Consider the following 13,652-nt stretch of genomic DNA (forward strand, 5'->3'; position numbering starts at 1 on the left):
AGTCCTATTCTTTTTGTACAACAAATAACTGTATGGACATGTATACATATATTGTATTTAACTTATACTTTAATATATTAAATATGTATTGGTCAACCTGCCATCTGGGGGAGAGGGTCGGGGGAAGAAGGGGAAAAATTGGAACGAAAGGCTTTGCAATTGTCAATGCTGAAAAATTACCCATGCATATATCTTATAAATAAAAAGCTATAATAAAAAAATAATAAAGTTACCTGGCTGCTGCAGAAAAAAAAAAGAAACATGTGTTTAGTTTTAGCAAGTAAAGACAGAAGTCCTTTAATATTTCTTGACTATCACTATTGTATGTATATCTAAGTGTGAACATCACACTTTTTAAAATTAAGCACAGACAAATATAATTTCTTAAACTAAAGTTAGTATCTATTTGAAAAATTATTAGCAATATTTATTTATAGTTTAGGATAAAAATGACCACTTAGTATTAAACCCTAAAGTTCTATTTGAATTTAGCTATTATTATTATTAATCTATCTTCCTAATATTTCTCACATCCCTTCTTTTCCTTTCCCTTCGCACCATCCCAATTCCAGGCACTATGCTTAATACCACAATTTTTTTTTCATTTCAAAGTCTTTATTATTCCCACAAATATGATACAGACAAGTACAATACTATCATCACCTTTGTAGGAGCTATTTCTTATGTGACTACTTATCTTTTTCACATTTCTGAAGAAACGAATTATGATTGTTTTGTAAGTCTACACTATATATAAATTGTTTAATAATTTATCAATTTAACAATTAACAGAGAGAAATTGACAAAATATGGAGCTTTTATACCCTGTCTTCCCCCTCTACCCTCAAAGAGATGGGAAGGCAAAAATGCTCAAACAGAAACAATATGTAAGTGCTAGGAGAATTCAGCATGCCCAGAAAGGAAGCTTAGAAATTATTTGGATGATGAAAATGACCTACTTTCCAAGTTCTTCAATCTTGCTCATAAAAATGCTAGTAGTTATCCATGATAGTAATTTTAAATCGGAATTTGTTTTGTTCAACATTCTTTATTTTGTTGTCATCAAATTCGATTTCGTTCCACTTTGGAAGACGCAAGACTATTTGAAGCCAGCTGTCTTCCTCAGATACTTCATCAGAGTACCACCATCTCTGAGAAAAGAGAAAGGGAATTCAGAATGAGTTCCCTGTGACAAATTCAATAAGTATTTTTATTTTAGAAATATTCTGTATGACCTACTACTAGGCTTTCCAAAACAATGGAATTGGTAAGACAATTGACTGACCAGTAAATTTCATGCTGGATTTGGAGACAGGAAGAGTTGAGTTCAAGTTCCTGCTTCAGATGTTAACTAGTTGTGTGACCCTGGACAAGACACCTTCCCACCCCCACTGCCTCAGTTTCCCCATTTACCAAAATTTGTGGCATTTATAAAGTACTTAGAAAATATGATTTCATTTGATCCTCACAATTACCCTGGAAAGTGAGTGCTATTTTTATCCCCACTTAAAAAATGTTTTTTATTAAAGCTTTTAATTTCCCAAACATATGCATGGATAATTTTTCAACATTAACCCTTGCAAAACCTTGTGTTATAATTTTTCCTTCCCTTCCCCCAACCCCCTCTCCTAGATGGCAGATAATTCAATATATGTTAAACATGGTAGACATTTAAATTAAATCTAATATATGCATATATATTTATACAATTATCTTGCTGCACAAAAAAAAAAATTAGATCAAACAGGAAAAAAATAAGAAAACAATATGCAAGCAAACAGTAAAAAAAAAGAGTGAAAATGCTATGTTGTTAACTATACTCAGTTCCTACACTCTTTTCTCTGGGTGTAGATGGCTCTCTTCATCACAAAATCATTGGAGCTGATTTGAATCATCTCATTTGTTGAAGAGAGCCATGTCCACTAGAATTGATCATCATATAATCTTGCTGTTGCCATGTATAATGAGCTCCTGATTCTTCTCATTTCACTTAGCATCAGTTCATGTAAGTCTCTCTAAGCCTCTCTAAAATCATCCTGCTGGGATGATTTCAGAAAGGCCTGGAGAGACTTACACGAACTGATGCTGAGTGAAATGAGCAGGACCAGGAGATCATTATATACTTCAACAACAATACTAGATGATGACCAGTTCTGATGGATCAGGCCATCCTCAGCAACGAGATCAACCAAATCATTTCTAATGGAGCAGTAATGAACTGAACTAGCTATACCCAGAAAAAGAACTCTGGGAGATGACTAAAAACCATTACATTGAATTCCCAATCCCTATATTTATGCCCACCTGCATTTTTTATTTCCTTCACAAGCTAATTGTACAATAATTCAGAGTCTGATTCTTTTTGTACAGCAAAATAATGTTTTGGTCATGTATACTTATTGTGTATCTAAGTTATATTTTAATATATTTAACATCTACTGGTCATCCTGCCATTTAGGGGAGGGGGTGGGGGGGGGTAAGAGGTGAAAAATTGGAACAAGAGGTTTGGCAATTGTTAATGCTGTAAAGTTACCCATGTATATATCCTGTAAATAAAAAGCTATTAAAAAAATAAATAAAATCATCCTGCTGATCATTTTTTTATAGAACAATAATATTCCGCAACATTCATATACTATAACTTATTCAGCCATTCTCCAACTGATATATCCCAATTTTATATATGAGAAAATTGAGGGAAACAGATATTAAGTGATTTGCCCAAATCACAAAGCAGGATTTGAACTCAGGATAATAATAGTACCCACGTCACAGGGTTTTGGTCATGATTAAATGAGATGACATATTAAAGCTTTATATAAATGTTAGATATTATTATTATTATTATAACTATTCTGTTGTATCCTCTGAAATGCTCACAAATTTTAAAAAGTAAACAAAGACAAACTAACCCACTTGCACATTTTCTAGTTTGCTAAAGTTAGATGACTTTATACAAAGTAGGTTGGCCCCCTCTGGCATAGTCCAGTTTCCAAAGTATTTAAAAGGAATTGGATACACAGAGACACTGCTTATGTGGAGAGTAGCAAAGAGTTTAATGTAAATGACAGAATTCCCATATTATAGGAAAAAAGAGGGATTGAATTTGTCTTTCTCAAATCAATATCCAGTACTCTATTCACTTAATTTAATTTTAAAGTTAATTTAATGAGAGGCAATATGACATAATTGATAGAGAGCTGACTTTGTAGTCAAGAAGGCTGAATTTAAGTCCTATTTTTTCCTGTCCTGCCTGAGTAATTCTGTTCAAGTCACAATACCCTGCAATGCCTCAGACAAGTCTAAGGCTATAATTCTAAGCTAGTGCATTACCAGAGAAAGTTCTTCCCTAAGAACATCCTACAGCCATGAAATCAAAGACCTTGTCAAAAAGTTAACATAAGTTACGTTCTGTTCCCCACTGCTAGACTGTGCACTAGAGTCAACAAACCCCACTTCCCTTTCCCAGTTTCCTTTATTTACTTTGCTGATATTTATCCAACTTCTTTCCAGTACATTTCCTTGGACTTCACAGATCTGTAAAGCTGTTCTCAGGAAAACATTACAGTTCTCCTCATCACCCATTAGTATGCATGCATAAGCCATCAAGTGGTAAATTCTTGGGTGGAAGATAGGACCCGTAGAACTTTGAGCTACCAAATTCTCCAGATTCTGATGAAAGAATAATAGATATCTAATTTAGAAAAAAAGAATCTTATACCTAAAAAATTATATTATACACATTTAATCAGTGGAATCACAATGATATGCATATTCAAAGATGGTTTGATTTCTGTATTTCATTCATATCAAGAAAGTTTCTATAAAAAGAATTCAGAGGAAGACACAGTTAAATTTGTGAAATACTATATGGTGACCATAACAAATTGACAATCCAACCAGTTTATGATTTTGTGGTTGTTAGTGGTACTGAGGAGTTTTTCTTGGGTATAAGTGGCTTGTCCTCCTTGAGATGGATTTTAAAAACTAATGAGTGAAGTCAAACTATTGTAGATATATGTGCAAGCTAATATGCTAAGTGCTGTGGAGGCTATAAAGATGAATAAGAATAGTCCTGATCCCTAAGAATCTTATGATTTAATTAAATTGGGATCTCTTATTGTGCCAAGGACTGTGCTAGATGCTACAAGCATAAAGTGTCTTTCTTCAAGGAGATTATTTACTAATGTCAGGTAATATTATGTTGGCAGCATGATTATGTGTGTTTTCTATTGTAAAATACTATTAACCTTAGTATTATTATCTGTTCCTATGTGTGTTGCCTCAAGGAACAACTTTGATTCTACTATCCTTTCTAGCAAGGTGATTATCATGATGATTCCAAAGAGGGCTAATCTGCAAATCTATGCTATTTTTTCTATTGCTTTCTCTTAAAGGTAACTTAGCCTGGAAAGACAGATTTTCTTTAAAAGTTAATATTCAGAGATCTATCACTTTAAAAAATCACTAATCTTCTCCACATTCATCAATGTCATTGAGGTGGGAAGAGGAGTGGCAATGCAAAGGACTAGCCTAGCCAAAATAATAACTTTTTCACATTTTGAAAATGATCTTCAGTTTCCTTTTCTTCTTCCTTTTAGTTCCAAAATCAAATTAAGAGTGCTAAAGGAAAAAATAGATAAAAAAATGAAAGCCAAAGAAGAAAATTATGAAAAGACAGCAACTTGATAAAAAGAGGCACACATGCAAAAAAAAAAAAAAATACTAGAGAAAAAAACTGGCTTAATGAAAAAAGAGACGCAAAATTCATTGAAGAAAATAATTCCTTAAAAAACAGAAGTAGGCAAATGAAAAAAGAGATACAAAAGTTCACTGAAGAAAATAATACCTTAAAATTAGAATTAGGCAAATGACAGCTAATGAATCACTGAGATACCAATAAACAATAAAACAAATTCAAACGAATGGGGGAAAAATAGATGAAAATGTGAAATATTTCATTGTAAATCATAAGGACTTAATAATGTTTAACTGTTTACCTTTTTATATGTGAAGATAATACATGTGTCTTCTAAAATCTTTGTCATTATTAGGGCAATTTAGAGTCTATGTAGAAAAAAGCTATGGGAATGAATTAGTTATGTTGGGATGGTATGAAAAAAGATGGTTAGAGAGATGCCCTGGGAGAAAAGAGGAAGAATGGAGAAAATTATCTCATATAAAAGAAATTTGCAAGAAAGGAGAGAAGAATGGTATGGGATGGGGGTAAACAATGATTGAACCTCACATCTAAATTGGTTTTTAAGAGGAATACACACACACACACACACACACACACATACATACACACGTACATACATACATACATACACATACTAACATTGATAATAGAAACCTGTCTAGCTAACAGGGAAGTAAAAGGATGGACAGGGAGTGGTAGGGTGATAGAAGACAGATTAAAAAAAAAGGCAGAAACAAAAAAGACTTGAAAGGAGGGACAGGATAAAAAGAGAGAGACATTTAGTTATAAAGAATGTTCCGCCTCATCATTTCTCCACTAGGAAGGTATATTTAATCACCCCGGTGTGGGGGCTCTAGAAAGCAATGATATGTTTTGTCACTCCAACTTGGGGATTCTAGAAAGCAGGATACAAAAAAGAAGAAAAGAGGATAGAGGGAAATGCACATTTAGTGATCATAACTATGAATGTGAATGGAATGAACTCACTCATTAAATGGAAGTGATAGCAGAATAGATTAAAAACCAAAATCCAATAATATGTTTACAAGAAACACCCTTAAAATAAAAACACACCCAGAGTTAAAATAAGAGGCTAGAACAGAAAGGTTGGAAGTAGCAATCATGATCTCAGATAAAACGAAAGCAAAAATAGATTTAATTAAAAGGGATAAGTGGAAAATTATATTTTACTAGAAAGAGCTATAGACAATGAAGTAATAGCAATACTAACATATATGCAGCAAATGGCATAGCATCCAAATTCTTAAAGGAAAAATTCATTGCAGGAGGAAATAAGCTAGTAAAACTATACTAGTGGGAGACCTCAACTTCCCTCCCTTAGAGCTAGATAAACATAAACATTAAATAAATACGTAGTCAAGAAGATGAATAGAACTTTGGAAAAAATAGCTATGATAGATCTCTGGAGAAAAGTGAATGGGAATAGAATGATATATACCTTTTTTTTCAGTATTGTGCCACAGTTCTCTTTTAATGTCTTGACCCAGTTTCCCTAATTGTCCTCAGTTACTCTGTCCCAAAATCCCAAGCTATAATGATTCCCTCTTAATGTTCAATAGGATAAAGGTCTTATATTTTTAGGCTATAATCATTCCTTCTCAATGTTTGATGGGATAAAGGTCTATCCATTTTAGACATCATTAGAATATCAGGAGCTTCTCTGGTACCTTCTTCCATTATGTCATCCTAGGTGCCTCCCCCCATTGGGTCATCCTCATTAGGTCATCCCCATTTCAGGTACTTCCCCCATTATGTCATTGTTCTTGTTGCCCTATAAAAGAATCTTGTATCCGACATTCGCTGCTGGATTCTTGGAGACGATAGTCTCATTCAGTCCTGGTCCCAGTAAATCTCTCCCTTTCAAATAAATTATTAAATTCTCTAATCTCTATCTAGCCTCAGTTTCTCCAGCATTACAGTACATGGGACCTTCACAAAAACTGACCATGCATTAGTCCATAAAAACCTGACAACCAAATGCAGAAAAGTAGAAATATTAACTCGTGTCTTCTCAGATCATAATGCAATAAAAATTACATTTAATAACAGGCCATGGAGGCATAAATTAAGAGCTATTTGGAAACTAAATAAGCTAATTCTAAAAATGAGTGAGTCAAAGAACAAATCATAAAAAAGTTTTCATTAAAGAAAATGACAACTATTAACAGAAATTTTGTGGGATGCAGATAAAGCAGCATTTAGGGGAAATTTTATAACTTTATGTTATGTGTAACATATTAAAAACTTTAAAAAAACTAGAAAAAGGACAGACTAAAATTTCCAGTTATCAAAATGAAAATCCTGAAAATCAAAAAGATAGATTACTAAAATTGAAATTAAAAATATTAACAAATGAAACTAGGAGCTAAAATAGACAAACTATTGGTTAATTTGATTTTATAAAAAAGAAAGAAGTCAAGCCAAATTAGTGTAAAAATAAAAAAGATGACTTTACTGCCAATAAAGATAAAATTAAAGCAATTAGTAGGAGATATTTTGGTTAATTATATGCCAGTAAAACTGACAATCTAAGTAAAATAGATGAATATTTACAAAAATATAAACTTCCCAGATAAGTAGAAAATAAAAAACTTAAATAACTCTATCTTAGAGAAAGAAGTTGAATAAGACATCAATGAACAGTTCCCTAAGAAAAATCCCCAGAACAAATGGATGAATTCTACCAAACATTTCAGAAATAATTAATTCCAACACAATATAAAGTTTTTGAAAAAAATTAAGTAACGGAGTTCTACCAAATTCCTTTTATGATGCAGATAAGGTTTTGAGACCTAAACCACAGAGAATAAAAACAGAAAAGAAAACTATAAACCTAATTTCCTTAATTACAAAAATTTTAAATAAAATATTATTAGCCAGTAGGACTATAGCAATTTATCATTAAGATATACACTGTAACCAGTAGGATTTATACTAGGAATGCAGGGCTGGTTCAATATTAGGAAAACTATCAGCATAATAGATCATATCTATGACAACAACAAAAAACATATGATACCAATAGATGCAGAAAAATCTTTTGGCAAAATACAATACCTCTTCCTATTAAAAATACTAGAAAGCACAGGAATCAACAGAATCTTCCTTAAAATGATAAGCAGTATTTATCTAAAAACAAAAGCAAGCATTATCTTTAATGAGGATAAATCTTAATAATTTAGGAGTAAACAAGGATGCCCATTATCACCACTATTAAATATCAGACTAGAAACGCCAGCTATAGCAATAAGACAAAAAAGAAATTGAACATATACTGAGGAGACAAAAATGTCATTCTTTTCAGATGGTATGATGTTATACTTAGAAAATCCTAGAGAATCAATTAAAAAACTAGTTGAAAGAATTGACAATTTCAAAGTTCCAGAATATAAAATAAATCCACAAAAATCACCAGTGTATCTAAATATTGTCAACAAAACCTAGCAGGAAGAGATAGAAAGAGAAATTCTATTTAAAATAACTGCACACTAAACAATACTTGCTAGTTGATTTGCCAGGATGAACCCAGATTTATATGAACATAATTATGAAATTTTCACACAATTAAAGATGGAACTGAACTGGAAAAATATTCATTGTTCATGGGTAGATTGAAAAAATAAATAAAAATGGCAATTTTCTCTAAATTAATCTATTTATTCAGTACTCTACCAATCAAACTCCCAAAGAATTATTTTATAGAGCTAGAAGAAATAGTAATAAAATTCACCTGGAAAAACAAAAGGTCATTAATATCAAGGGAATAAATGAAAAATGTGAAGGAAGGCTACCATATTTTAGATTATATTACAAAGCAGTAATCATCAAACAATCTGCTCCTGGTTAAGAAATAGAGTGATGAATAAATAAAGTAGACTAAGCACATATATAAGTAGTAAATGACCATAATTATCTAATGTTTGTTTGATAAACCCAGAGATTCAAACTTTTGGGGTAAGAACTCAACATTTAACAAACATTTCTGGGAAAACTGGAAAGCAACTTGGCAGAAACTAGGCATAGACCAGCATCTTACAATGTGTATGTACCAAGATAAATGATTTAGACATAAAGGGTGATATAAGTAAATTAGGAAAGCATGGAAAAATATACCTGTTAGATCTGTGGATAAGGAAAGAGTTTGTGATCAGACAAGATAGAGAAGATTACAGGAAGCAAAATAGATAAATTTTGATTATCTGAAATTAAAAAGCTTTAGCAAAAACAAAAATGCAGCCAAAAATTGAAAGGAAAATAGAAAACTTGGGGAAAATGTTTAGAGCAAGTTTCTCTGAGAAAGATCTCATTTCTCAAAAATATAGGAAACTGAGTTAAATTTAAAAATAAGAATGATTTTTTAGTTGATAAATTATGAACAGGCAGTTTTCAGAAGAAAAAAATCAAAGTTATCAATAGTTAGATGAAAAAATAGTCTAAATCACTACTCAGTAGAGAAATGCAATTAGAACAATTCTGATAGAAGATCTCATACCTTTCAGGTTGGCTAACATGACAGAAAAGGAAATGACAAATGCTGTAGGAGATGTGGAAAAACTGGGACATCGTTGTACTACTGGTGGCATTATGAACTGATTCAATCATTTTGAAAAACAATTTGGAACTAAGGTTTATAAAAGATCCAATCAATATCACTATTAGGTCTATATCCCAAAAAGATAAGAAAAAAAGGTGGAAGTGTACCACATATGTACAAAAATGTTTATAGCAGTTCTTTTTTTGTGGTGGCAAAGAACTGAAAACTGAGAGGATGCTCATTATTTAGGGAATGACTGAACAAGTCATATATGAATGTGTTAGAATACTATTGTGCTATAAGATATAATGAGCAGGATGATTTCAGAAATATCTGGGAAGAATGATGCAACATGAAGTAAGCAGAACCAGGAAAAAATTGTACACAGTAACTGCAATATTTTAAGAATGATCAATTGTGACAATTCCAAAAGATCCATGACAGAAGATGCTATTCACCTCCAAAGAGAGAACTCTTGAGTTCAGATTGCAGCATACTTTTTTTTATACTTTCTGTATTTTTTGTTAAATTTTGTTGGTATTTTCTTTTGCAACATGGTTAATATGGAAATAGGGTTTGCATGACTTCACATATATAATCAATATCAAATTTCTTGCCTTCTCAAAGAGGAGTGAGAGACAGAAGAAAGGAAGAGAATTTGAAACTCCATTTTTTAAAGTGTGTTAAAATCTTTTATACATGTACTTGGGAAATATTTAATGAAATTATATATATATATATATATATATATATAAACATAAGCTTGGTCCTAGTGAAGAGATATATAAGAAGATATTTCATGGGGTTTGTTTTACGTGTTGTTCTGTTTTGATGATTTCTTTTCTTTCCTGTTTTAATAAAAATTCTTTCTTATAAGAGATGGCTCTCATTAAAAGGGGAGAGAAAGTGAGATATGCAAGGAGACATATAGGAGATTAAAAAAAAAACACACTGAAGTTCAATAAAATACATTTTTAAAAATAGCAAGGGTTTCTTGTGCCCAATGACATCTAAATCTGTTCCTTTAAAAACAAATTCTGGTGGTTAAAAAACTGAAAAGTACTGATTTAGAAATAGAATTAGAGGAACTGGGTTAAATTTAGCTTGGCTATTATATGACTTGTGCCACCTTTGGACAATTTATTTAAACTCTCAGCTATTTCATCTATAAAATGAGGTGATTGGACTTGGTGCTAAGATCCCTTTTATCTCTACATTTGTGATCCTAAGTATTGAAATATATTATTTACAGAAATAGAATTTTCTAAGCATCTAGGTTTGTAGAGAGTGTATAAAGAGCTGAAGGAGTCAAGAAGACCAGAGTTTAAATACTGCCTCAGAGCCTTACTAGCCATGGAAAGTCACAACCTTTTTCAGGCTCATTGTCTTTATGTCTATAAAATGGAAATAATAATAGCAGCTATTTCAGGGGCTTGTTGCGAGGATCAAATGAAATTAACATATTCAAATCTTAGAGAACTATGTAAATGCTAGCTATTACTAAAATAGATTATTCCTAGAATGGTGTGTTTTTAATGATTTCAAATATTTTTTGGAAATTTGTCTGAAAAGAATTCTTCCACTTTGCTACTTCAATAATTTTTATAGATTAAGAAACAAGTTTAGAAAAATTATGTGATTTGACCATAGTTATATAGCTAACTATAAATAATTAGATTTGGGATTTGACTTCCAATGTCATGACTTTGAGTTCAGCATTCTTTCTTTTCTGGACATCATAGCAAAGATGCCAATGTGTTATCATATTGCAATGGTAAGATGGAAAGTATACATTAAATTGGCAGTAGTGATTCCCAGACATGATTTGGAAGTTTGCTTGCTCATTTCCTGATTTTGCTATCATTTGCCTCCATTTTCAACAAAGTAAAATGAGAATTGGGAGAAATCTGGTGAAATGGGATTGGTGTTTACTTATTTCACTGTAATAGGTTTTGGTGAATTTGTAACATTAAGGTCAATGTGCCTAGGCTCCAGGCAACAAGTAACCACAGGATGATGAGGTAACTGGGAGTTTAAATAAATTGTCCAAAGATGGCATAGGTCATATTCCTTAGTTGGGGATTGATGATGGGGACATAAGCTAGGACAAAAGGGTCATGACCTCTTTGCACCCAAGAGGTCTCAAAATTAGAAAGTAAATGAAGAGCAGTTGGTTTAAAATCATGCTGAAAACAACATGAGAGGTGTGAAGACCGTGTATTTTAAAATCAGCCGGAGTCAGGAATTCAGGTTAGGGGAATATCATCAGTCTTTATTCTCAGTGAAGAAGGATTGGAGGTGGAAGGGAATAGGTGATAGCAATGTGCGTAGCTGAGTCAAGAAGCTAGCTAGACTAGAAGCCACACGACCAGCAGCTAGGAGTATGGAACCCAGGCCCAGTCTCCCCCAGCTTCTCTTCCTGTCTCTCTCTGCCTCCACCCACCAAAATTTCCTATGCAACACATCAGGACTTGCACGGAGAGTGGGCAGGGACCATTCTTTATCCAATCATGTATATTAATAGAGTATAGTCCAATTACTATTTAGCCTCGTGGGACCTCAGTGCATCAACTCAAACCTCAGCCCATTACAGAGAGGGCTACAATTGAAATTAGGAGAGATAACTAATTTTTAAAAAAATATTTCATCTTGGAACTGCACTGTCTAAACACTCTGCTAGTGAAATAGCCAAGTTTGAGGCCGTGCTTTTCTTATTGGTAGTCACCCTTTCAGGAACAATATAAAAATAACTCACAAGATTAACTGAAAATCCTAGTAATATACTTTAGGTATACTTAAGCAGTATCCTCTGCTGTTATGCTAACTGTCCTGAATGAAAACTCAGCAAAATACAAGAAAGGAATCACCTTGAGTAGTTCAACTCCAATGTCCTGGACATTCTCCATTTGTTCTTGAATTTGTTTTTGGAGGCAAAGAACTTGGCATTCCATGTACCTACTAAATCCCTCACAGAAAAGGAATGATGGAGTCCTTCTGTGGACCAGCTTTTTAGCTCTGTTGAAAAATACTTCAAAATTTTCCCACTCCTCGTGTCTAGCAAACCTAAATCACCAATAGAAGGGGAAGGAGGGAAAAGTCAGGTCAGTATCACAATTGAGGTCTCTTGCTTTTATGAATTCATTTTTAGTGAAAATATGCCTTCCAGAAACCAGGCCCCTGGAAGCCACCCTGGGCTAACCAACTGTGGGGAAAATGCAGTTTCAATGTTGAGTTCTGGCTGGAGTAGATTCTGAGCCTATTTTAAATAGCACATTCCTCCCATCTTGATTCTGTCAAGTAGGAAGAATAGTTGATGATTAGGGAAGTAAGAAAGGAGAGCCAGTATGAATTGGTGAATTGGGTACCCAAAAGGCAAAAGGGAAAAATCAGCTCCATTATCCAACTGCTTGTTGGAGGGTTGTACTCCAGGGAATTACAACCTTTAGGGCTCACAGTTAGCCAGAATTTTTTAACATGATTTTGGGTTAAGTTTCCTTCATCTGATCTCTTTCAAAGCAGCCAAATAAATGTTACAAAATAAATGTTAAAATTCTAGAAGGAAAATTGGTGAATATTTTCTAATGTTCCTTTTTTAGTTTCTTGGATCTTATTCTTGCCAGCACTGGTGGGACTTTCATGGTGGGATTGCTGGAATATTCTTTGGTCCCCACTATTATTTCCAGGCTTTCCCTCTACCATTATCAATCACTTGGTAAGTAACCTTTTCCCCTTTGAAGGAATTCAATAAATATGGATTTATTGACCAATCAAGATTCTGGTAACTGTTGTCTACAGACCTTCTTCCTTCCTCAAAAATTCAGCACCTGACTCACAGCCTTTCTTTCCTCCCCAAATCCTGGCCTTGTACTAGTAGACTTCAATCTACATATTGATCTTCTCTCAAATATCATAACCTCTTAATCCCTCAATTTCCTCATTTCCCTTGATCACCTTTTCTACCCTATCAAAGCTATATACATCTGTACGATCATACTCTCTTCATCACTCACAAATGTTTCACATGAACTCTAAAATTCCTTTATCTAATTATCATGAGATAATTATCATTCCATTTCTTCCTCTGCCTTTCAACCCTAAACCTGTTTTTATTATTTTTTTTTTCCTTACTGACCAGCAATCTTTATATCCCTCAGATTTCTCCCAGGCCATCATCCTTGCACTGGTTATACCCCTTTCTCTTCCTATCTTGATCTCTTGGTGAGCCAGTCCAACCCTACACTGTCCTCTTTTCTTGAATGTCTTTTCCCTTTATCCTAAAACCCTTGCCCTCCTTTGTTCCCACCATCTGCTTCCTTTGCTTGTCTTTATCTACTGCTGAACAAATCTGGAGAAAATCATGAAACATTGCTAACTGGATCCACTACAAATGTATGT

The 13,652-nt window shown here is 33.1% G+C and overlaps 1 protein-coding gene across 3 annotated transcripts in view; it reads right to left on the minus strand.

Moving 5' to 3' along the window:
* Window positions 1-593: 593 nt before the first annotated feature.
* ADCY10 (adenylate cyclase 10) overlaps window positions 594-13,652 on the minus strand; it is a 127,879-nt gene continuing 114,820 nt past the window's right edge. For 2 of the 3 annotated variants that reach the window (XM_031936834.1, XM_003767400.4), the window contains exons 31-33: window positions 12,125-12,320; window positions 3,484-3,672; window positions 594-1,151 (exon numbers count right to left, since the gene is read on the minus strand). In XM_031936834.1, the coding sequence (XP_031792694.1) occupies window positions 993-1,151; window positions 3,484-3,672; window positions 12,125-12,320 (544 nt within the window). In that variant the 3' untranslated portion in view covers window positions 594-992. Of the gene's footprint in view, window positions 1,152-3,483; window positions 3,673-12,124; window positions 12,321-13,652 lie in introns of those variants that run through there. The other variant, XM_031936835.1, reaches the window with a different exon arrangement.

The sequence above is a fragment of the Sarcophilus harrisii genome, chromosome 4 (assembly GCF_902635505.1).
Source record: "Sarcophilus harrisii chromosome 4, mSarHar1.11, whole genome shotgun sequence".
Taxonomy (NCBI): domain Eukaryota; kingdom Metazoa; phylum Chordata; class Mammalia; order Dasyuromorphia; family Dasyuridae; genus Sarcophilus; species Sarcophilus harrisii.